Here is a 25,687-nt window from a genome sequence, read left to right as displayed (position 1 = left end):
TAAAAATTTTATCAAATGGTTCAAACATAACTACAATATAACTGCACTAGTTCTGTTACCTAATTTCTTGAGAAGAAAACTAACCCAATTACAACAATTGGGGAATCTTATAGCCGCACAATATCTCAGAAACTAAAACATGAACCAACTTAACACCCTTTGGTTCTCTCAATTGAAATTTAAAAGAAATTTATTTATTATTTTTTCCTGCAAAATATGATCCACAAGCCAAAATCAGCACTCTAAACGTGTGAAAAGTTTATTAACTTTTAGGATTACAATAATAACATTATTGGAAAGTTCTAATATTGCTATTGTTTTAATTAGAATTTAGTTTTCAAGTAGGTTAGAATAATCGCTGTGTTGACAAAGCAATAACAAAAACGCAACGCACTTGATAGGTAATCGAAAAGTCCCTGCAGTCCCAGCTGACAGTTTCCAACAAGCAGTACTAACAAATATAGCGCAACTAAAGCGTCAGAAAAGGTGAGAGGAAAAATCATTGTTGATCAGTACCTTAGTCAGAAGATTTCAACTTTATTTCATGAAATGTGTTAATTTATTAGGTGTGTGTGTGTGTGTGTGTGTGTGTGTGTGTGTGTATGTATGTAAATGTGATAACGAATAAGATATAGAGAAAGAAGTATGCTATTTATTTGTTGCTGAACATGTTTCTCATTCTAATGGTTTTCTGAGCAACGGCTACCTTCGGCACGCGGTCTACAACTTGATGCCTGGAGTCCAATATTCCATCTCCGTGTTCACTTTTTCTGATCACGAGGGAATTGAGAAATCGCCGCCGAAAACTGTCACAACTAGCACAGGTGAGAGACCCAAGTTAAAAACGAAGTAGAAAAACGTATGCTCGTCTCGGCCTATACTTTTCCTAAACAAAACAAAAGCAATATCTTTGAAAGTTGCTATTAAACTAATTCATGATTTTGAAACAATTTTTTTGGCACTTACTAAGTCTTGATCAACACTTTCATGAACCCGAATCTAAATCACTGCTGCACATTTGTAATTAAAAGGCTTAAAATTCAGCAAAGTTTTATCAAAGGTTTGGTCAATAGTGCAGACTTGGACATCAGTTGTCGCAGTTAAATTTTACGTCAAATAAAACAAAAATATTACAAAAACATTGAAATCTTTTACACAATTATCCGCCCAGTTTTTAATTTTTCCGGACGCTGCCTGAATTGGTTTTTCGAATGGTTAACTCTTGTTCAAGACCTGGATTGATGAGAGTCCTAATCATTACTTCATTTAGCCATGGATTAGGCTTGTGATTCTCGGCCAGGAATTGATTTAGACGTGACATTTTAGCCATTCCATGGATTTCTACTTGCGTGTCTTGGCGATTTCTCGGATTTAGACTCGAAAAAATGCGCAATATTTGAATTTCGACTTTGATTTAGATTCGCAAGCCTTGTTTATCACAGGGGTATAGAAATGCAGTATTTGGCCATGACTTTGTCGTAGACTCTCAAGTCGTGGCACAGCTTGAAATTCTATTGGCAAATCTTGAACAAGATTTCAGTCAGAATTGCAAGTCTTGGCCATGACTTAGATCTCTATCAGTGCTGATATTAGACTTGCGATTAAACTTGCCAGTACTTAAATAGACTCGGCTTTAGGACCGGGTACTTCATTCAATGATTCACGACTGTGCTTGTTTTCTTAAGTTTCAAACCATTTGCTTATCAAAGACAAGATATTTCTCTAACACAGCACTGATTACGGCTTTTTAGCCCCTCTGCCGCCACAATCACTTTCAATTCAAGACGCAGACGGAATGGAGACGGAGGAGTCCTATCATTATGTAACCATTTCCTACACAACCCTCGATGGCCCCTGGAGTCACATTGAGGTCACCTACTCAATCAATAGGGAGATGACACCTCTCTTCAGCGACAAAAGACACTCAGTTAACATAACACGGGTTGACTTGAGTGGAACGCAGCTTTACCTGCCTATTATGGGAGCAGTCTATGATTTTGAAGCTCGCACAGTCAGTCCTAATGGCATCAAGAGCAAACAGCATAAACAAACTTTCATCAAAAGTTAGCATTCCAGTTAAATTATTTCGCAAGGAATCTTTTGTACCTTACCTTATTGACCGCACTTCCCAGGTTTAGACCTCGACTTATCAAAACACTCAAAAAGTCTAATGGTGGAGGTGGGGTGGGGTTGGGGGTTTCAATATTGTCTAAAATTAAAGAATCAAGCTTCCTATTTAATGTGAAGAAAAAGTTCTTCATTGGTCGAGCAAAAATTTTTTCATGAGCATTTCGGGTCAAGCATGGTCTGTTCAAGGCTGGGGAAGTGGCATTTTAGTAGTACATCCGAGAAAACTTCATCTGTTGGGCATGTTATTTTCTTGAGTCCAGGAAAAGATATTTCATAACTCTGCTTTTTCGCAAATTTGTTTTTGCAAATTTGCAAAACGTTTTCTGTTTCTTTAAATACAGAAGCAGCTACGGATCAACACCATGCAACAGCATTTTACCACTGCAATCCAACTGAATCCCCAGTTGAAAACTTTGATTTTTTGCGATACTTAAGATAAAGCCGTTATTGCAGCTGGATTGAGTCGCCATAATAATTGAAACTAGATAGTTTAATTGTTGTGGTCTTTTTCCCATTAGCTATGATCAAAATGTGTTCAGTTGTTTTTCCTTGCAGAAAACCAATTATAGATTTTCATAACACAAAGTAGATTTTTAATAGATTGGCTTTTCTTCTGAATTGCAAAAGATGCAATAGCATGCATGTTATAAGCAACAGTGAGTAATTAAATTGCGCGAATTCTCGAGGCAGACACTCATGGGAATACTTTAGTTCAAATCACGATTTGACAAAATCTCGGCACAATTTTTGTAATTAAATTTTTGTGTCGAGAAATTATTGAGCAGAGCATTTGGGTCAAGCTAAAGTCCAGCGTGGTTAATTCGAGTCCAGCAAATTCCCAGAATCAAGACTTTGGGTCAAGGTAAAGCCAAGAAGCAACAAATTAGGTCAAGTCAATTTCCAGAAGCGAAATTTTGCGTCATAATAAAGTCCATATGCCAAAATTTGGAAAGCTGGATCGATCTAAAGTCAAGATGGTAATTGAAAGGGAGCTAAGTTCTTTTCCTAGACGTTTCGGGGCTTGCAATGTCTCTTCATACGCATTTATTTTGAGTTGAACATTATCTTTCTATAAGTTGAGGTCTAAGCCTGGGTTATTCTCCGCTTATTAGAATGCTCACATAGCTGGCAATTGTTGTCTAAAACGGGTGCTTATTACCCATTACAGAAATTGTTTTGAAGGTTCTTTTTAAAAAACTCATGCAACGGTTTTTTGAAGTTTGCAACAATGAATCCAAACTTCATATTGCTGTTTTAGTCTATCGCAAGCCCAAACATATATATTTCACTATTCTTTTCCACTGACTCAAACAATGTTGCTTAGTGCTGTTGATTACTTAGTGGACAATTTTGTGCCGGCAGAGGCCCTTTCAAAGGTGAAACTGAAAATGTTGAACAAATTAGATTATGATGTCGGTGTTGTTGTATGAAATAATTTTGACTATGTTTGATTTTTCTCGGTACCAAAAAATGTATTGAAACAAAAATCTCAAAAAAATTGCCGAAAAAAGTTGCGGAGAAAAAACAGTGCGCAGAAAATAGCTGAGGCAGAGTCTGCTAAAAGGAATAATCATACCGTTTTTTAAGAACACTGTCAGATTTGGCGTTTTTCACGCTAACTGATTAGCTTGGTTCTCTAAAACCTTATTGCAGCATCAGATCAGGCATAATCAAAACTAAGTGAGAGAGGAACTTCGTTTTCAGCGCAAACAATTTGTTTTGATCGGGCCAATGCGCATTATGATTGTCGTTTTTTATTCTGAATTTTTAAAAATGACTTTGATTAAATAATACTGGGCTGAAATGCTATCAGATTAAACATTTCTTCGTTTGAAAAAAATATATGATTCCGGAATTTTTTATTATGAAAAATTTCATCAGATTTTTTTAATTAGGTTAATGTTTCGGTTCTTAATAAACCCTATAAGAAATTGTAAAATATTTAACAGAATCATTATGTTCAGGAGAGGATTCCGGTTAAGACCATATAAAACAATATCACAGACATGAAATAATTTTTTTTTAAATTTTATTTTCTTATTTTGTATTTTATATTTGTGTTTTTTATTTTTCTACTTTTTATTTTGTATTTGAATTTCACTTCAAAAACCAATAATACGCTTAGTTTTAAATCTTTTATTTGAAAACTGTTATGTTTTCATCTTTTGCAATCATTTTGCGTGTTACGTAGTAAATGAAAGAATATTAACCAATCAGAATTGAGTATCTAGATTTGAATTTAAATGCGTGTAAAACGTTCTAATATACATAGAAAGTTCCGAAAAAGTTCATTTAACCTAATTTTAAGTAAATATAACCACTATACGTATCGATTAAGCTGGTTTTCGGCTTAATATTTTTAGGTTTTCTAGACAATTGCCGATTGAATACGAACTGATTTGACGTCAATAACATCAGACAAAAAACCAGTAAAAGAGCATCGAAAAAACCTTGCCGTCTAAGCTTTCACTTGTTGCTTTGTACTTGACAATGCTTATACGTGGCCGATAACACGTTGCTTTATATATGCTATAATTTGTACGTTTTGGAGCTTATACATTGACTATAGGGAATTGAATCCTCGAACTACAGTTTTACTGAGTTTATATGGTGCCGCGACCCGGGAACAAACAGCCGTTTGCACCGCAATTAAATCAAAATAATGCATCCGAGTTATTTCCGAACGCACAACTTCAAATTTCACAATCCAGGGGACCTGAAACATCAAGTCTACCCAAGAACAATTTGGCCCAGCGAATATGCTCCCGACAACAAATTAATTTTGTCCCCCGAGCACCAAACGCCACTATTCCTACTTTTCCGACAACAAATCATCCAGCCCCCACAATAAACGTTCCCTTGCACCCAAGCGCCCCACCAAGTCCAAACACTCAACAGCACAACTTCGAACCCGCTCATCCCATTGACCTTCCTGTTCCGGACCCAGTATTTGCACCTAACGTCACTGCTCCCATTCTACACGCCCCAATGATCAATCAACCTCCCGTCTACAACACTTTTCAAAATAATAATAACCGAGTAAACAAAGTCATACGTTCTGATGCTCCTCCTTTCCTAAATATGCCCAATATCACTCTTGGCCAGAACTTTGTGCCAAATATGAGTCATTGGCGGTTTCCACAGCACAGACCGTCAATAGTCAACCAAGACACAACCACCGTGAATAGTCTGCCTCCAAATGTACACACACATATCGCACCATCGAGCACTAATGTTCCACTACGAATTTATCAGAATTCGCCCCCTTTGATTGATATGCAATCACCATCAGGTGCACAGCAGGAAAACCCGATCGGGATTACTAGTAATGTTGTACCTGGTCTAGCCACTCCGGTTTTTCAGCCAACATACCTCTATGTTGGGCCCACTCCGTTGAGTTGGAGCGGTCCGCAGGTGTCTGCAACTGCCCCTCCGATACCAGACAATGCGTCATTGATTAGGGAACTGGCTGATGCGATAACAAGTAAGAAAAACGACCCTTTGCCCGAGTGGAAACTTGCAGAGTTTAACGGCGACCCATTAATGTGGCATGAGTGGTATGGTCAATTCAAAAGCGCGATTGACTCGCAGTCGCTCACTGATGACGTTAAATTGACGTACCTTAAAACACTCGTCACCGGTAAAGCAAAGATTGCAATCGCCGAGTTTGCTTACTGTGGTTTAATGTACAAGGATGCACTAAGGACTTTAGAACGTAAATTTGGCCAGCCACAGGCAGTCGTAAGTGCACACTTGGATAAACTAAGCAACTTTCCGCCTCTTAAAATGCACAATAGTGATAACATCATAAACTATTCTGCAGCAATATCCAGCCTCGTTGGGGTTTTCAAGTCACTATCATATGATGCTGACTTGAAGAGCGCTTCCCTACTTAACCAAGCAGTACAAAAGTTACCACCAAACATGAAAGAGTCATGGTCGCTCTTTACGGTTAAGAAGCACTGGGTTAAGCCTACCCTCGTTGACTTTAACGACTGGCTTAAAGAAAAGGCTGAGCCCCACGATCTTATGAAACAAAGCACAACCAAGGCAAGGCCTGAAGATAACAGCACTTCAGTAACCAAGACCAAAACAGCTTCAAAAGTGTTTGCATCAAATTCGCAACAAAGGGAAACAAAGAAGCAAATGCCATCTGCTTCCACAAACACTTTCTTTCGATGCATTGTATGCAAAGGTAACCACCGGCTATGGGAGTGTCGAGTTTTCAAGGAAAAAACTCCAACCCAGAGAGCTAAGTTGGTGGCGGTTAACAAATTTTGCTTTTCGTGCTTACGGCACAGGCACACATTCCACCAGTGCCCTCAGCCAAGAAAGTGCCGAGCAGAGGGGTGCAATAGTTCGCATAACACACTATTGCATGGAGCAGATAGGGTTTTTCCAACAAAAAAGTCAACAAATCCAAATACCATCCAGTCTTCTGTCAACATAGGTCAAAGTAAAGCAACTACGAGTCAACAGCCGTCTAATAAGACCACAACAATGTCATCTGTTACTGATGTTAAGGGGCTCCTTCAGGTGACTGAATTGCAGTTGTTCAGTTCCTACGGTTTAGATACCAAGGCTTTAGTATTGTGTGATACCGCCTGCAGTAATTCTTGGGTGGCCGGTAGTCTCGCAGATAGACTCGGTTTGCACGGTAAAGCACTAAAGCTAACTGTCAAGGGTATTAATACCGAAGAAGTAGTGGACACTAGGATCGTTGAAGTTACTGTGAAACCAAGAGAACATCAAGATTTCGAACCATTTACCATCAATCCTTTCGTTAAAGAGAGTCTGAACGTCGGCTCTGATATAATTAATGTACAGGCCCTGCAAGAGACTTACCCACACTTAGCAGTCCTTGATCCTGTGACATATTCCTATAAAGACATTGAGATGATACTCGGAAAAGATGTCTATCATGCCATCCGCCCGTTAGAATACTTCTCTGCCGATGAGAAGCGTTCACCCGTTGCCGTACGCTTACCCATAGGCTGGGTCTTAAGTGGTCCGTTACCATCAAGTTCGTGTTTAACCTCAACGTGCTTTAAAGTGAATATCGAACATGACAAGGAGTTAGCAAGTCAAGTAAAGGCATGGTACGACATTGAATCATTCGGAGCGAATAAGCAGGTCGACCCACGATCTGCAGCAGACGCAAGGGCTCACGAAATTTTTGAGAGTACCACCATACACAATGGCCTGAGATACGATGTCGGAATGCTATGGGCAGCAGATAACACCAAGCTCCCAAATAATTACTTCTCCTCCCTTGTGCAACTAAAATCTCTCGAAAAACGATTGGCCAAGGATGAAGACCTTAGAGAGAAGTATACTAGCACCATTAAGGAAGACCTAAATAAGGGGTATGTAATTGAGGTTGCGGACGCTCACAAGGTTGAGAACCGGTCCGATAAAGAGTGGTACCTACCCCACCATCCGGTTCTAAATCCGAACAAACCGGGTAAGGTGCGTAGGGTGCTCAATGGAGCAGCAAAATTTCATGGCGCCTCACTGAATAAATCTTTGCTCACTGGCCCTGATCTGCTCCAAAATCTTATTTACGTACTTCTTCGCTTCCGACAACATCCATATGCCGTCTCTGCCGATATCGAGGGAATGTTTCTACAGGTTGGTGTATTACCATCAGATCAACCATCACTTCGCTTTATGTGGCGGGAGGACCCCACAACTAACGTTGTAGTGTATCAATATACGCGCCATATATTCGGGGCTAAAGACTCACCCACATTCGCCAACTATGCATTACAACGCACTGCGAGAGACAATGCCAAGTTTTACCCCGAAGCTGCAAAAGCCGTCCTTGAAAACTTCTACATGGACGATTATTTTGACTCAGTGGAGTCTCCTGAGAAAACCATCAATAGATCGAAGGAATTGGTACATCTTCTCCATCTCGGTGGGTTCAAGCTTACAAAGTTTGTAAGCAATGTGCCAAATCTGGCTGATCGAATTGATGGTTCGGCTCAATCTACTGAGCCCAAGGTTATTGTTTCATGTCAGGAGGATTCATCGCATGTGCTAGGGTTAAAGTGGGATCACCCTAATGACACTTTAGTTGTGAGTAGGGGTACAAGCTGTGCTATCACCAAGTCCCTCACGCAACGCTTGGTCCTAAGTCTTGTCTCGAAAGTCTTTGACCCCATTGGTCTTGTAGCACCGTTTACCGTCGGTGCGCGATTGCTCTTAAAAGACATCTGGCGTGTCACAGGACAACAATGGGATGACCAGCTCCCACAGGACATGGTTCAAAAATTTTTGGTCTGGAGTGCGGACTTACCAAAGCTTGAAAACATCAAAATTCCTCGAAGTTACTTTATTGGACCCTTTGATAATACAGAGTTGCATATGTTCGGTGACAGTTCCCAGGATATTTTTAGTGCCGTCGCATTTCTTCGAGCCCGAGTAACAACTCCTACGGGCAAGATAAAAACAGAGCTTGCGTTTGTTTTGGGGAAAGCGCGCGTGGCGCCAATGAAAGTAATGACTGTCCCTAAACTGGAATTGCAAGCAGCTCTACTTGCCGCTCGGCTGAAGAACGAAATTATTCAGGCACTTACTGTAACTGTTAACCAAGTATTCATGTGGACAGACAGCACGACCGTTCTTCAGTGGATAAACTCTAATGAAAAGCAACTAATCTTTGTTGCAAACCACGTTTGTGAAATTTTGGAGTATACCAGCGTTGACCAATGGAACCACGTCGCAACTAAGGATAATACAGCTGACGCTGGAACGCGTGGAATGTCCGCTGAGGTTTTGCAACTAAGCAGTTGGGTCAATGGTCCACATTTCTTATCTAATTCAAGTTTCCCTTCCGTACCGAACAAAGACGTCATTAATAACATCAAACTTGGCGTGAACCAAGCAGTCATCATAGAAGACACTGTTTTTCTCGCTACATCTGTTAAAAAACAGACAACTCCCGTTCCGTCGTTATTCCCTTTTGATGACATTAGTTCTTATCCAAAGTACTTGCGCATTGCCGCATACGTTCTCCGGTTTCTGCCGAAACATGCCGGCTACCGTAACCCCGATGGTAGCATTACTGACCCTACTGAGCTTGACGAAGTCGAGCGTCATCTACAGTACTTGGTGCAAAAAGAGTCTTTTGAAGCCGAAAGAAAAGATCTTCTTGACAATAAATTCGTTAAAAGGAGTCGCCGAATTGCTCCACATTCACCGTTTATTAGTCCAAATGGGCTAATACGTTCCTCGGGCCGCATCAAGCGCTTAATTGAAGTTGGGTTTAATGTAAAGTACCCAATCATCTTAGATGCACGTCATCCGTTTGTAAAACTGTTCCTTGAACACACGCACGTAAAGCATTATCATCAAGGCGTTGAATACCTAAGATCAATTGTGCAGGAACACTATACAATACTGAAACTAAGACCATCCTTGCGTTCCATCAAAGCACACTGCCTGAGATGCCGAGAATTCCAAGCTGTAACTATGCAACCAATCATGTCTGACTTACCTAAGGAGAGACTTGCTTACCAGTCTCCTCCCTTCACGAACACTGGCGTTGACTAGTTTGGGCCATTCTATGTTACTGTCCGCCGTCCGTATGTTACTGTCCACTGAGAAAATGTGGGGCTTCCTGTTAACCTGTCTCACTACTCGCGCTGTCCATGTCGAGATAGTTACATCCATGGACACCAGTTCTTGCGTTATGGGAGTTGAGCGGTTTGTGTCCCGTAGGGGTACACCTGCCATGATTTTGTCGGACAATGGCAATAACTTTATTGGAGCGGAGAAAGAACTCCGAGAAAGTATTGAAAAGCGGAACGTTGTCAACATTGCAGCTGAGCTCGCTCACAAAGGCATAAAGTGGAGGTTCAATCCACCCAGCGCACCACATCAAGGGGGTATCTGGGAGAGATTGGTACGCAGCTTCAAACGCGTGTTGTATACTATTCTTGGCACGCGTCGCCTCACGGATGAGGTACTGCATACTACCTTTTGTCTCGTGAAGAATGCTCTCAATTCGCGTCCTTTAACACCCGTAAGCGCCGATCCGTGCGATTTGAACGCTTTAACGCCCAACAACTTTCTTTTAGGAGAATACTCTGCCGGTATTCCGTCTGTTGTCGGCGATAATGAGCATGGCCATCGTAAACGCTACGCCCGTGCGCAGTCGTACGCTAATGCGATCTGGTCCCGTTGGATCAGAGAGTACGTACCGACGCTGAACCGACGCTCTAGGTGGCAGACGCCTGCCGAGCAACACCTTAAGACCGGTGACTTGGTTTGGATAGTTGAGGAAACCAACCCTAGGGGTTACTACCCAACCGCTCGGATTGTGGAACTCCGTTACGGCTCCGATAGCGTCGCGCGCTCCGCCGTTTTACGTACGTCGACCGGTTCACTCGTCCGTCCGCTTGTAAAACTTGTACCAGTTTTCCCAACATCTTCTTCCGGGCCGGAGGATGTTACGTAGTAAATGAAAGAATATTAACCAATCAGAATTGAGTATTTAGATTTGAATTTAAATGCGTGTAAAACGTTCTAATATACATAGAAAGTTCCGAAAAAGTTCATTTAACCTAATTTTAAGTAAATATAACCACTATACGTATCGATTAAGCTGGTTTTCGGCTTAATATTTTTAGGTTTTCTAGACAATTGCCGATTGAATACGAACTGATTTGACGTCAATAACATCAGACAAAAAAGCAGTAAAAGAGCATAGAAAAAACCTTGCCGTCTAAGCTTTCACTTGTTGCTTTGTACTTGACAATGCTTATACGTGAGATTTGCTTGTGATTTCTATTGAGGACATCAACTTGATTTCATAGCTGATGATTTTTTGAATAAAACAATCCCCTTTTGATTCCTTTTATTTTGAAATACTGCTACGTAGACCGCAAAATTGTTTGTTTTCTGTTCTATGTGTGGCGAACACAGCGACGTTTTGAAAAGTTAGCTACAGCTTCAAACAGTTCTGTAAGAAAAGTTGCCCAGAAAACCTGCAGAGCTGTCAGAAGCTAGATTCTATTGTTTTAGATCTTCCGGATTTGTTCAACAAAGGTCGGTTTCAGATGATAAATATTAATTACACCTTCTGTATTATTTGGGAAACCGCTATGAACGAATCGGAATTCTTAATCAATTGGGTTTCTATCAGAATGTCGCAGTCCAGTATGGCAACAGTGACTTCCCAGAGGGTCATGCATGAGGTAAATCTGGTAATGGAAACAACCTTAACTATCTTTCTGTATAAAGTGTCCTGAATTTTGTTTTTCATTGAATATTGACGTCATTATTTGCTGTCATTTTCTAAAAGTTGTGTTTTGTTCTGTCAACTTAAATAAAAAACAATAACTGCAGGAGGAAATACTTAATGAGCGGAAATTACCCACAAGGATGCAGTGCAACTCAATGATCATTGGTAAGGACCATGGTGGGATTGTCCGTTTTTCTCTAAATTAACTCAATATGTATCCCAAAAGCATCATTTACTTCTTTGATATATTGGAAAATTTCATCTGGCAACTTATCTATTTCGAAACTATTTGGAGCAATTGGTTGTTTTACTTGCACGCACAGTTAAATGAGGGCTAATTTTGCTCTATTCGTGGACACTTACAGAAAAATTTGTTCGGATTGTGTTGGGGCGCGGCGGTTTTTTTTTCAAAATAATTTTGCAGTATTTGTTTTTTCTATTAATTACAGACAAAAATAATTTTATATCAAAATTCAGTTAACGAAAGTCCCAATTAAATGAAAATGAATTCCAGCAAACACAACACATGTAGTGATCTTTACATGTTTGCCAATTTTAGAGGTTCATATTTGCTTGCTTGACAAATTATTGCATCAATGAAAGGTCAAATTGACGTCTAAAAAATGCGCACAGAGACACATTCAATGTTTTTGGGTGAATTTTTTGAGGGTTTGACGAATTCGAATCGCCTCACTTAGAAAACATTTGCTTTCAAAAGATCAAACTTATTTTTGAACTTTGCCTTTTCTGCATTTATGCAATTATTTTTCAAATGTCTGGGAGTCTCATTAAAGACAGTTCTCAATTCTTTTTTAAGTAATGTACACGTTAATTGCCGTAGTTCAAGTGTTATCTGATGCCATTTTGATTTTGCTATTGTGTTTTCTTTTAAATATAGTCATGAAGTTTTGAGTGTAATGATTATTGTGTTTGATTTTTACGTTTGGCTTGTCTCGTAGTTCAACTAATGGCAGTTTTCATCGGCCATATAGTGCGTAATTACTTTATTCATTTAGTTATTTTTTGAACAATATGCGAGTTTTTGAAAGTTTCCAATCTTTTCCACCCTTAAGTCTAAAATGTGGATGTGTGGGGTCGGAGCATCGTGTTCAAATGCAAATTACCCCGCCGCCTTGTTGCGTTTATGTACATTCAATACACAATACCTGACCAATAAACCCATCAAAAAGCAATATCCTAACAGCCACTTTCTAAAATATACATTTAAGTTAACATCTTTAGAAAGATTGTCGTCTAGAAAAACTGGAGTTTACAATTGTGTACAATACTTTTACACAACGTAACTTTAGCTTAACTTAAATTCAGCAATTCTATCTTTAATTGCTATTATCAGAGTTTTCCTATGTTGGCCAGGATGTTAGCAATTTAGGCGGAAAAACCGGGAATAAAAAAGCTCACAGCTTTCTTATCGCATCAGATGTAGAACACAGGTACATCATTTGATAAAGACGGCTTGCATAAAATTGATAAAGGACGTTTTTGGAGAATTATCACAGAACTATTTTTCCGAGAAATTTATGCAACTTTTTTAATGATAAAATTAAAGCTGTTTTGTATCTTTCCATAGGTTATTTAGCATCACACCTTGCAATTTATACAAATTTTCTGCATGCCTGCTTATAATTTGTGCATTACGATTCAACTGACTGCATAATTTAGTCTTAAGTTGTTAAACCGCCTCTCTTGGAAAAGAAAAGTAACATTTTTTTCACAAAGTTTACGAGCGAATATCTTGTTCTCTTTTCTTACTAATTACAATAAAAATAAAAAAAATAATAAAATGTTAATAGGGAGAAACAAACAATATTGCTTAACATTAAAACAAGTAGTATTGTTTAACTTGATAATCAATAAATTAGAGTCAATACAATTATGTCTTATATTTCTAGTCTTTTTCTGTTTTTTGTTCTCAACTGATCAATTTTAATTTGTGAAAATTAGCCCAAAACAGGTTTTAAAATATAATTTGATGCAACAGAAAAGTTGAAAGGAAAAACTTTTTTTATACTTTGTTTCTTTCAACAGTTGATTTTTTTTACTACAGAAAGATATACATCTGCATTTGTTTATTTGTTTGTCTCACAGGACTATATCAAACAAGCATATAGTGAAGGACTGATTTAGCGACCCAACATTTTTTTCACGGTTAATATATGCAAAATTTCGAAGGTTAATTAAATAGAACATTTAATTTGAATGATGGACACTTTTGAGCCCTTTTGTCTCTGATTTATAGCATATTTCTAATTCGAAAAATTGTTTTAAATTACTTTATTTTACGCGAGACAAAAGCAGCTCCAAAAGTTTTGTATATAATTCAGGATTATTGAATAGGAATTCATCATGTTTCCTTCTTCAATTGATGTCCAGGTATCGTTTATCCAGGTCTTAGTAAACTGCTGCTCCTATTTGACCTGTTCAAAGCAGACAGAGTTCTCCTAATCATCATGTCTCCTACGCCCAAAATTTTATACTTGATCCAAAATTTTACCAACATTTTTAAAGTTTTCTAGCTCATATTATTTGGTCAACGGTTATGGCTCTTAGTAGCTCAGCCCACATATTTCCCACTCTTGTCTTTGAAACGTCTGTAAAACACCACTTTAAGCTAACTTGTAGTGGAGTGAGGATTGCTGAAGCTATAACATCTATTTGTTTTCAAACAAACAAATTCGTACCATAACCTACTTGCGACGAGTGATTGAGATTTAAAATTGTCTTGCAAAGGATGAACTGAGGCCTGATTTGGACTACTTGCTCTAATGTTAGTTTTCCCTTTTTTTTGTGGATGGTTGGGCATCTACAGAAACAAGGGCCTTGGTGATTTGCGTTGAACAAAATGTTACGAACCCGATCATCCACATTTTTGGATTAATAGTCTCCCAAATGAGGAAGAGATAGAAAACTTTCAAAAATTCAAATTTGTCTCAAAAATAATTGGTTTATGAAAAAAGCTTTAAAGTCAAACCATCAAACGACGTAAAAAATTCCGTTTTAGAGGACCGATGAGTTATGCCATTAGGAACACTACAAGACAATACAAAAGAAAAAAAAAACAAAATCAAATATCAATTGTGCCCAAAACTGAACGTATATATTTTTATAAAAAACGATTAGCAATGACAAATTAGCATTAAATAAAGAGTAATTTGAATCAATTGAAACTCCAAAAGAGACAGTTGGACCTCTCATTATCCAGATTTTGTCTTACGACTATTAGAAGAACAACAAAATTGAAAACAATGCTAAAATTACTCAATTTTTGATAATGATTAGTGTCAGAGCCATTAAAATCCTAAGTTATCTGCCAATCTCACATTAAATGTACTTTGAGCGTGCAATATAGTTACGTAACTAGACAAGACCACTAAAATCATATTCAAACATGGGCTAAAATTCATGAATAACAAAATATTTCAAGAAATCTTGTAGAATCAAAACCAGGATTATTATTTTCAAAATGATACTCCCAGATTAAAAAAAAACTAAAATTAACTTCAATAAAAAGATGGAACCTGCCACTGATAAATCTAGGCTACAAATTAACAGAAATAAGAAAAAAAACTGAAAAATTGAAAAAAAGTAGTGATGTTTTTGGAAAACAAGCAAATTACAAGCCATGAAAACGGCTAGTAATGGACTTAATTTATTAAATAGGTTAACTTGTTCCTCCAAAGAATGCTGTTTTTATGCAGAATAGATGAAGCCGTAACCTATTCACTATAAAACCTACAAACGTTGATTTGGCATTTTCTTAGCGCCGTTAAGCTGATATTGTCACTGCGGTTAATGTAAAAAGGTGGCAAGACAATAAAGATAAAACATACAATAATTAAGAAAATTGTTCAGTTATACAAAAATATAAAAATAGGAAAACTCTTATCATCAAAACCAGAAAACCATTATCTGAAAACGTAAAACACAATGACGACTAGATGGTAGTTCACTAGAAAATAATGTGACATCGCTGCTGGAACTGAGTTAAAAGATGACAGAAATCAGAAAAAAATCTTTCAATTAAGAAAACTAAAAAAATTAACTTTCAGCTTCATGGAACGCCAATTGGACCTGTAATTTTCGAGATTAAGTCTTAAGATTACAATTTAACAGTAAATAAAAATTCAAAAAGGAACGTTTTTACGCGAAACAAAATTTAAAGCCATAAAAACTGTGAGCTTCTAACTGACGATATGATCTACATCCAATGGAACTCATTTGCACGTCAAAAATCAGCCGGCAATCGAGCAATAAATGGATATCGTTCTGGTTTAATAGCATTCCGGTTTTTTCTCAAAGAAACGAAAAAGGGATAAATTACTTTAGGAATAAAGAAAAAACAGCAACCTATTCAATTTGAACTAACGAATGAACCAGAGATAGCCTTCTTGATTGCTGAAAAAATTGATGTTTTTGATATTCATCGATTTATTTTGGGAAACGAACAGCAAATATTTAATTCCAGAACCCTCTCAGAGTAAAGCTAGAAGTAGCTCTTTTGGAGTTTGATATTGTAATGTCCGCAGTTCTTAGGTCTGAACTTCCACCTAATTTATTTAAAATTTGCTAGAAAAGTGCAAATGTGAAGGAAAAAGCTGATTTTTTAATAAATTTAGCCAAATTGTTAGCAAAAATTTTCAATCCATTTGTTCTGCAACTTTATTCTGTCTTTAAAATTAAAATCATTCACACTTTTGTTAACATTTTTAGCATTTTTAAATCAAAATTGAATAAAAAATTGAACAAAAACGAGGAAAATGTGAGCAAAAACAAATCAAATCAATGAGACAAATGAAATGTTTACAAAACTTAAACCTCGATAACTCCGTGGAAAAACGACTAGAAAATCTTTTATTTGTAATTACTACGCTGAACGGGCTGGGCTTTCTAGTGATACCACTCACAATTCAGTTCGATGAATATATCGATCAACTTCTAGACTTGGGAGGAATAGTATAAAAAAAATCTCCTCATAAGTTGCAATATCACTCAATTTAGCAATTGTTTCTGAACGTTATAATTTAAAAACAACACCAAAATTTTCTCAAACGTTTTTTTTCTCTCGGCGTGAGAAATATCGCTCAATTCTGCAATTCATGCTCAACCTGGGTAAATTCTTACGAGAAGCATTTGATATCAGTTTTGGAAATTTTCAGCAATTGATTGGCTTACAATGCGTTGACTTGCCTTGGTTGAACTACTCCACAACCGTCCAAATTCATATTTGGGCACAATCTCACCATCCACAATTGAGTGTCTCTGCAACATCCCCCATGCATTACTTCACTTACCATCCGCACTCAGGTTTTTAGCCTTGTTAATCAATTGAATTACCCAGTTTCCTATAGACTTTGCTGACATTAATAGCACTATTGTTGCTGATTTACAAACTATTGTTGCAATGCTTTCAAGTTTCTTGCAAGAATTTAGTGACTACTCACAGTAAAAGCAAGTGAAAAATGTTGTAGCCTGTAGCTAACTCCGCGGTAGACTAACTCCGCGCCATCGAGCTGCCATTGCTAAAAATTCGCCACATTCGCCTCTATAACTTACCGGCCCTTTCAGGTAAATTTGTTTCACTGCACTTCTTATATTATTTACCTGGAAATTCTGACACGGGTTATGCTATCAAGATGAAAACCTTTTAGGCACAGGGCCGGAATTGGCATCAGTTGGAGGACAGTCAAAAGACTACTTATTTTTATTAGTAACTGACTCTGCTTCGTAATGGGGGATATATATGTGAGGCAGGCTGTTTTCCTTTAGTCGAATTTTCAATTTCGTTTACCTATTGTAAAGAAAAAAAACACCATTTTATAGCCCTCAGGATCTCGTTCTGATTTATATAAGAAAATTATCGGAAGTTTGAAAATGGGGAACATTTATAACTTCGAAGGAAAAAAAAATAAAGAGAAAAAAACATTGTTCGGGGGGGGGGGGGGGGGAGGGACAGATCGCGTTGAAATTTATGATTTAAGCGAACGAGAGAATTGTAGTGAACTTAATTAAATTAAAATAATTTTGACTCTCACGAGTAATTATTAGCAGTTAAAATCCTAAAAATTAACGATTTCAACTGTTCACCAAAATTTCCGGAAAAAAAAATTTGTTTTCAATCTGAAAATTGTGTTAAACATATTTTTATCCGTCTTTCTGTATTCATCTCATTAAAAACTATTTTAAAAATCAGGTAATTTAGTGCTCTCAACTTTGAAAAGGTAAAATTAAAAGTAGAAAAGTATTTTTTTTCTAAATTCTCAAGTCATTTTTGCAATCAGTTTTTTCCATCAAAAATACACTTTTCAGTATATTTAAGACCACCGAGACGTAAAAGATTCTTTGAAATTTTGGACACAAATAAAGGCATAGTGAAAAAAGTGTAAGAGGTAATAAAATAACAGAAAATTTACTTTTTTGTTGCAAATTGAGACTTTATTTATTCCCATATTCACAATCATGTCATTCAAATCTCGATGCTAGCATAATTGCGCGATTTTAACATTTAATTGTTTCATTAAACGTGTAAAACATCAAAAAGGACAAAATTTTTCCAAAAATTAAATAAAGTTAAGATCCATTAAAACAAATACTTATACAACTAGCTCAAGAACTCCACTCATACTTGTTTAGAAAACAAAAACGAAGAGCTAAATGAACAATGTCGAACCTGGGATTAATTCCGGATTCCAAATAAATTTAAAAATGCTTTCTTTTTGCTGTTGGGATTTTGATTTGTGTGTTTGTGTGTATAATGTGTGTGGTGTGATGTGGTGTTCTAATGTCTGTCTGGTTCCTTGTCATTCAAGTTGTACCTCTCTTGTCCTTCTAAAAATTGTTATAGAGTTCCTGGGTCGAGAAAAGATCGGAAAAAAATGTAAGATATGCGGTGAAAGATTGGTTTTTTCACCGAAAATTTCGTACATAATTTTGCTGTGAGATGCGGTGAATGCGGTGAAAATATGCAAGTTCACCGCTAGAGTAAGCGGTGTCACCACTAAGTTAAGCGGTGAATTTATGTAATTTCATTGTTTTCACCGCTTATATTACATAATTCGGACAATTTTTTTCAAAGCAGTGAATTAATGTAATTTCACCGCTAAATTCAGCGGTGAAGTTATGTAATTTGACAACTACCAGGCTATAAAGGTTTTTTCACCGCATTCACCGCCTGATTTATGTAATTTCACCGTATTCACCGCTTATCTAGCAAAATTTTCCGCAATCACCGCTTATCTCACATAATTTTGCGTTGAATGGCGGTGACACCTCGACCCGGGTTTTCGTTTCTGCATATTTTTTTGCTTCAAACAGTACAAGTGTTGTTCTCATAAGTTGCTTTTGGTACTCCCGACGGTTTCTCTGACAGAAGTTAATGTTTTTTGCTTCGCACTATCGACCTTGTTTAATGCATAAGAGAAAGTATTCAAAATTCAGAAATAGAATTTCACGCGTTTGTTCCTACTAAAGTGGCGTTTGTGTATAATCAGTCTTATCGGGTGTCAAGTGAGGAAAATAGGCAAAGTGTGTTTACTCCTTTTCTGTGCTGAAATATGTTTGATCTTAAGATCAAGTCTATTATAGCACAGAATAGCAGTAAAAAAATTAGGGTTTGGAGACATCATGGTACACACTTTTCGGATTGTTTTTTTAAAAAATCTAAATATTAGTTTTCTGTTTCGAATCAAAATAGTAATACAAAAAAAATATTTTTGGTAACAGCTCTCAACTTTTTTCTGCGTCTATTTCTGACAACTGCTTTTTAGGGATTCAAGAATACTTCATTGCGGTGTGAAACACTTCCTAGCTAAAAAACTCTTTCTATGACTCTTTCTATTCACAAATTTCTATGACTTTGTAATATTGCGATGAAATTTCAAAGGAGAGAGCGTTTTAAGCCGGAATAAAGAGTTTTGTCAGGCAGAGGATTTAGGTCGCAAACTTGGAAAGCAATGCATATAGTTTTTTCAAACATTTTACCTTAATTTACTAAACTTTTTCATCGAAATCGTCTCGGTCAAACAATAAGAGTTTTCAGCTGCCTTTTCTCAGTTGACGAAATCCTTGGCGCCACGTTTTAAGTATACAGTGCGCAAAAAATGGGAACTGTCTCCTTTTCCCTAGGCAGATTACAGTTCGTATTTAGGTTCATCAATTCACATATCAGCTCTATTAGATTGCTCGGATGAAACGACTTCTCAGTGGGTGGTAACTGTCACCATATCGCCGCCTCCCAATAGCTTTAAGCTCTTCCATCTCACCTTAAAGGTAACAAATGATGCTCTATTTTGCTGTAGATATATGCCATTTGATTTATCTTAATAGCAGCAGTTCAAAAATGGACTCACATCAATAATAATTTTTATAGAAAAGTACAGATTGTTTATTATTTAAAGTTTCTATTGACAATTTTGCATGCTGCTAAATAAAATTTGCATAGATCCCAAGTTACAACATAACTGCAGCAGGAAAACCCGAAAATCAATCACAAATGACCACTGAAGTGACAGTTTCTGGGTCATCTTGTAAAACTATATCAATTTCCTCAAAATGTTTGTTCATATTTCCTGCTATTGGTGGCGAATTTGACCGCGCAGTTTTGCTGGACATCTGTTTAAACGATTCATGCCTCCCACAATCGTTCCTGCTTCTGAAGGAATCCTATAACGAAGGTAAGATGTTTGCTTCTTCTATTTCATCCGCAACAGATGCACAAAAAGTTCTTTTCAGAGAATCTAGGATTGCAGAAACGTAATCAATTAACACGGATTTGGTGCAAAAAAAGAGCGGACTTGTCATTTTTAGTCTTGTTCAATTACCTGACATTCAAATAAATCGCCGGGTCACAGAAAAAGTGATTTTTGGTGAAATGCAATAAATCGATAGAGTACAGAATTGTAATATCTTTAAAACTATGTATATAATGACAAGTTATGCACAAAAAATCAAACTCCAATCTGAGGGGTTCTTCTTTTCACTTCAGACATCAGACATTAAAGAAAATTAATAAAAAACTTTCATCTAAATTAATGCCATCTGAATTCGAACACTTTGCTGGAATACTCCAATAGCATAAACCACTTTCAAAAAAATATGTTGGTCAACAAAGAAGTGAAAACTTATCAATTCGAAACGAAATTTCAATTTGGTCACCTATATTAAAGGTGTCTGCTCATTTCCTCTTTTTTTTTCATTGAAAAATATACGACAATCGAATCCTTCTCCCTATATTTTTACTCTTGAAACGGGTGAATTTTCTTTCTTTTGAAGACAAAACTGATTTTTAGATAGCAGGGCACTGCTTGTGTTTTATTGCAGAAGCTACTTGTTTATTGCAGAAGCTACATGTTAGCTACTTAAAAACCACTTAGAATTTTTTTGTTTATTCTCCTAAACCAAAACAATTATCGCTCAAGACATTAGTGGTCAGTACAGACCCCCAAATCGGGCATAACGGACCGATTTGAGCAAGTGGATTTCAGATATAATTTTAATACATTATTTCTGTGGGAAACATATAAGTTCACTAAATCGGCTTGGATTTAAATATTTTGAGCAGATTAAGTTAGCCTTGTCCACGAACAAGTTTTGGTGAATAGACTGACGGATTAGTGTGCGTGTTTTCCAAAGGCAAATTTAATCAGATTTGACGATTTGAGTAACTCGATTTCGCAATTTCTGTAAACCAGAATTAATCTTAATTATGGGACAGGGGATGTTTATGCATTTAATCATCGATTAAACATGTTAATGAATCGGGGAAAAATGAATTACAGAAAGTAATATGCTTTGTAAAGTCCACTGACAAAATTCTGTCGGTGTAAGTCATTTGGTATTGTCAGTTTTGTCCGCGAAATGGCTCTAAGAGCCCCCTGTGGTCAACACTGACGGATTAGTGTAAATGTAGCTCAAGTTTTTGTAAGTGAAATCCACTGGTCTAATGAAAAGGAGAATTTGAACTAAATTAAGTGTCTGTTTTGACCAGTAATGGAATTAGCAATTCTTTTAGAATTGTTTCGGAAGCATGAAATATCAGAAGAAATCAATCATTAGTATTTGAATCAACTAAAATGAAAACAGACATCATAAAAAACATTTGCAATGCAAAAAGCACAACAATGATCAATTTATAGGACTCAATTCGGCAACAAGACAATTTACAAAGATCTGGAGCAAAATAGCGAAGAGACCTAAACCAGTAATAATGTTTTTCTACGCGCAATGCGTTTAGGCAAATCTCTGGAAGTTTTGATTGAAAAAAACATTAGCTTGTTTTAGAGCCGCAAAATCATGAAACTGCAAGTGGTGCTTCTTCTGTTGTGATAGCCTTATCGACAGTTTTTGGAGTTATCCTGCCTATTTCATCACTGGTTATTGTTGTTGTTGTTATCTGCAAATGCCGCACAGCTAAAAAGTAAGAGATGCCGTTTGTAAGAAATCAAGTTTTATCGAGAAAGATGGAGATAATAAAATCATTCTGTCATTTTAGAATGAAAACTGAGAAGAGCGTGGAAACAAAAGAGAATGTCTATGAAAGGTAAATTTATTCTGGACTAAATTCATGAAATTTAAGTACAAATTAAACTTCATTTTGCCTGTTTTTATCACGCTCATTAGCCCTATAATGATTAACCAATAATATCAAGGCCTAGAGAGAACTTATCTTCGTATTTCAACTTTATTTTTGTTCCCTTTCAATTGAGTTATAAACGAGCTCTTTGACAACGCATATGTAACGTGAAAATTTTATTATTACGGTATAAAGAATGTAAATTGTTGAGACTCTTGAATGGTACGGAGTATGTTATAATATCATACTTTCAGACCATGCTCAACTTTGCGTGCTGTGAGCCAAACTAATTACGCAAACCCCAGTCTGCAATCCGTCATAGAAACTGACATCAAGTTGATGGAAAATAGCAACACAGACGATACCGAATACCCTCCTTCGGATAAAAACTGCAATCGTCAATGTAATGTTACTGAAAATCACTATCGATTTGATAGTGATGTTCAGAATGATGGTAATGGGGATGATGGAATCAAAACGCCTGAAATTGACCACAACAGGATTTCACCGCAAAGTTATGCAGATGATGCACTCTTTTCAACACTTCAGCAAGACGACTGTGATTGATTTCACGTTTATGTTGTGGAATACAACAATAATAAGGCTGCAAAACAAGCTAATTAAAACTTTTGTCAATCAAAAGTAAATTATTGTTTGTAGCATTGTAAAAACAAGTTAATAAAATCATGTAAATTTTGATCGCAAAATATAAAATCTGTGCTCTACTAAAAAGTAGTTGAGTTTAATGTAGTTGAAACAATTAGGAAAACTAATTTAAATTTGTTTTTTTTATTGTTTTATTGTTGCGAGCATCTTGACTCAGGTCGTCTCGAATCAGGAAAAAAACCGTCCCAGCTGGTGGTGAATCTTTAAAGCCCTCTATGTTGTGACCACTCATCGTGTAGTTACATTTATGCTAGTATCTTTCAATATAAAATTGTACAAGCACCCTAACTAAATTTACGAGAGAAAAACCGATGAATGTGTCTTTTATAAACAAAGAGCCCGCACCTAACGCCAAGTGGAATTCAGTAACAAATAACTCTAAATCCAAGGCTTGGACATTAATATGAAATTTATATTCATAGCTCATAGAAAATCAATAAAGCCAAAAAAATTGCAGTGGTAAAATATTAGTTTTTTTGCTCCCGTGCCTAACACTCAGAGAATATCAGTACTGATTCAGAACGATTTCAGAATAGTTTCTGCATCGATACCGAAACCTTTCTGAATCAGAGCAAAACTCAGAATCCGTGTTCTCTGAATTTCCTCTGAATCAGAGGAAAAATCAGAATGAGTTTCTGAATTGTCTGTGAATCAGAATGAAAATCAGAATTTTTTTCAACTCTGTAGAGAGACACAAATAAAGCTTTCAACGATTTTTAAGCGTTTTAAATAGTTTTTGAAACAAAATGCAAACAACTCTAGTCAAAAAAACCTATTACATAAATTACTTCAATTTCTACAGATATTGTATGAATTTATATATTTGAAGGACCTGGGAATGAAAGAAATGGTAAAACCTAGATGGCTCACGAACATAGTTATGAATTTAGCCTTATTTTAAAAAAATTCAGAGTCTGCATCAGAGTCTGAATAAGAGAAAGTTCAGAGTCTGAATGAGAGTCTGATTCAGAGCCTGATTCAGTTTCTGATTCAGACGAATTCAGGGCAAAATATGACCTGAATCAGATTCTGAATCAGTACTGATAACGTTCTGAATTTCATTCTGATTCAGTACTGATTTTGCTTTGGCCTTAGATACGGGCTAATTTTCTTCCTAAGGCCTTACCCATTACTGTTTTTCTTTTCTATTGTTTGCGATGGAAGAGTATGTTTGTTATTGTAGAGGATATAACACAGCTCGTTATTTACCTATTTTTAAAAGCCGCCCTCATCTTCTCTGCCGGCTATTTTTGCGCTCGTATTTTTACAATTCAAAGAATTTGAATTGTATTGGTGCGCTGTGTGTTTTTTTTTTTAAAGATGTGTTCACATGTTTTTCAATGACTTTGATCTTTCGAAACGGGATAAACAGGTAAAGCCCAGCGGGCATTAAGTTTCATTAGAGGCCCAAAGTGGGCTTTAGTAGTCCTTCAAGTGCATATAGTGGTGCAGCTGCTGGGATGGCCTTAAGTAAAGGTTAAAAGGTCATTTTTAGGAGTTTTTCGGCTCAAAATGGTGCAATTTTTCGTGTTTTTTGTGATTTTTTTGAGATTTTTGTTTGATTAGTCTAAGGTTGAAGTTTTTAAAAGCTGATGAAAGCCTTTTGCGAGACAAAATTGCTTGTTATGACCATTTTATGAGCTATTTGTCGTGGTACTACAAACACAAACACACAAAATGATACTAATTTTTTGCAATTTTTTTCAGGTTCTTTGAAAATTTTTGTCATTTTTTGAGTTTTTTTTAGCCCTAGGTGTCACGAAACCTCCTCTAGTGTTTGATAAAGGGTTGGATGATAGGTTACTGCACAGTTTCTAGTGGTAATGGAACGGTTTTCAACTTTTTGACATCATGAATTTTAGCATTTTTTGACAAAAGTTGCAAATTTTTCATGTTTTTTGACATATTTATTGTCATCCTTCAAGTTGTTTGAGTCCCAGGCAAGAAACCTATATTAGGGGTTGGATAATAAGTTACTGAAAAATTTTTAGTTGCCATGGAATAGGTTTCATCTTTTGAATATCACAAATTTTAGCAATTTTTTTGAACAAATTTGCATTTTTTTCAGGTTTTTGAAAATTTTCATCATTTTGTCAGTTTTTCCAGTTTCAGGAGTAGGCAATCTCCGTTGAGGTTTGTTAATAGGGAACTGCATAGTTTCTAGTAACAATGGAACGCTTTTTAACTTTTTAATGTCTCGAATTTTAGCATTTTTTTGATAAGATCTGCAATTTTTTTAATGTTTCCTAAAGTTTTTGTCAGTTTTTGACATTCGTCCATTCTCAAGTGCAAGAAAAACTATTCCACGTTTTGATGAAAAGTTAGTGCACGGGTTTTAGTTTCAATGGATTTGTTTTCAACAATTTAACCTTTCGACTTTTAGAAATTGTTTGATAGAATTTGCAATTTTTTCAAGTTTTTTTTTAAAATATTTGTATTTTATTTATTTTTTCTTGCCTCAGTTGCCAGGTAAACGCATCCAGGGTTCGACAATATTTTATTAAAAAGTTGCTAGGGGGGCAATTTAATGGCTTTCAACATTTTAATAGAATCAATTTCTATTTTGAAATTTGAAATTTTTTCTGAAATTTATTGCCTATCGATCTAGGAGCCAATGATTTTTTAGTGGTTGGAATTGGGTTACTGGATAGCCTCTAGAGACACAGAATTGATTCTGAAGATATTTATATCACAATTTCAGCAACATTTTCTTATAACTTGCAATTGATTTCTTTTTTTTAAATTTTTTGGTCATTTTCAAGTTAATCGATCTTCAAGGGCCAATGAATATTTTTCAGGTATTGCAGATATAATACTGGACCGATTTCAGAAACAAAAATTGGTTTTGAATATATTTTTGTAATAGGTGTTTTTAAAGGGAAAAAGTTTTGCCTTAGGTTTAAAAGCTTCAAGAGTTTTAGCAATGAGTTTGTTTTTGTTTAGTTTTGACACTTTTAGTTTCTCAATTCTTTGGTGATTTTTGTGTTCTGGCTGGCATTGTTCAAGTGATCTGCTGATCAGGTAGAGTGCGTCTGAGTTTTTCATTCAATTGTTTG

General features: G+C 36.4%; 1 protein-coding gene across 2 annotated transcripts; it reads left to right on the top strand.

Annotated features, from left to right (window-relative positions):
* The first annotated feature begins 732 nt into the window (after positions 1–732).
* On the top strand, positions 733–22,532 carry LOC142356941 (uncharacterized). 2 transcript variants are annotated; one of them, XM_075408681.1, is made up of 8 exons: positions 733–824; positions 1,752–2,063; positions 16,555–16,702; positions 19,542–19,663; positions 19,836–20,067; positions 21,674–21,809; positions 21,885–21,932; positions 22,220–22,532. In XM_075408681.1, exons 2-8 carry the CDS (start codon positions 1,992–1,994, stop codon positions 22,530–22,532), a joined length of 1,071 nt encoding a protein of 356 aa, XP_075264796.1. In that variant the 5' UTR covers positions 733–824; positions 1,752–1,991. The 2 variants fall into 2 exon arrangements, with proteins under 2 accessions (XP_075264796.1, XP_075264797.1); XM_075408682.1 differs by lacking the exons at positions 733–824; positions 1,752–2,063 and adding an exon at positions 14,062–14,165.
* Positions 22,533–25,687: the final 3,155 nt, after the last annotated feature.

This window comes from Convolutriloba macropyga, unplaced genomic scaffold (genome assembly GCF_964194025.1).
Source record: "Convolutriloba macropyga unplaced genomic scaffold, txConMacr16.3 SCAFFOLD_862, whole genome shotgun sequence".
Lineage (NCBI taxonomy): Eukaryota > Metazoa > Xenacoelomorpha > Acoela > Convolutidae > Convolutriloba > Convolutriloba macropyga.
Note: the sequence above shows the minus strand (reverse complement) of the source record. Positions and strands in the feature narration are given on the sequence as shown.

What these genes read in the sequence shown, in the direction of transcription:
- LOC142356941 (XM_075408681.1), top strand. Translation starts at nt 1,992, where the DNA reads ATGATTTTGAAGCTCGCACAGTCAGTCCTAATGGCATCAAGAGCAAAC. An exon ending in TAAACAAACTTTCATCAAAA is followed by an intron (nt 2,064 to 16,554) that starts GTTAGCATTCCA and finishes GGAAATTTTCAG; the next exon opens with CAATTGATTGGCTTACAATG. An exon ending in AAATGCCGCACAGCTAAAAA is followed by an intron (nt 21,810 to 21,884) that starts GTAAGAGATGCC and finishes CTGTCATTTTAG; the next exon opens with AATGAAAACTGAGAAGAGCG.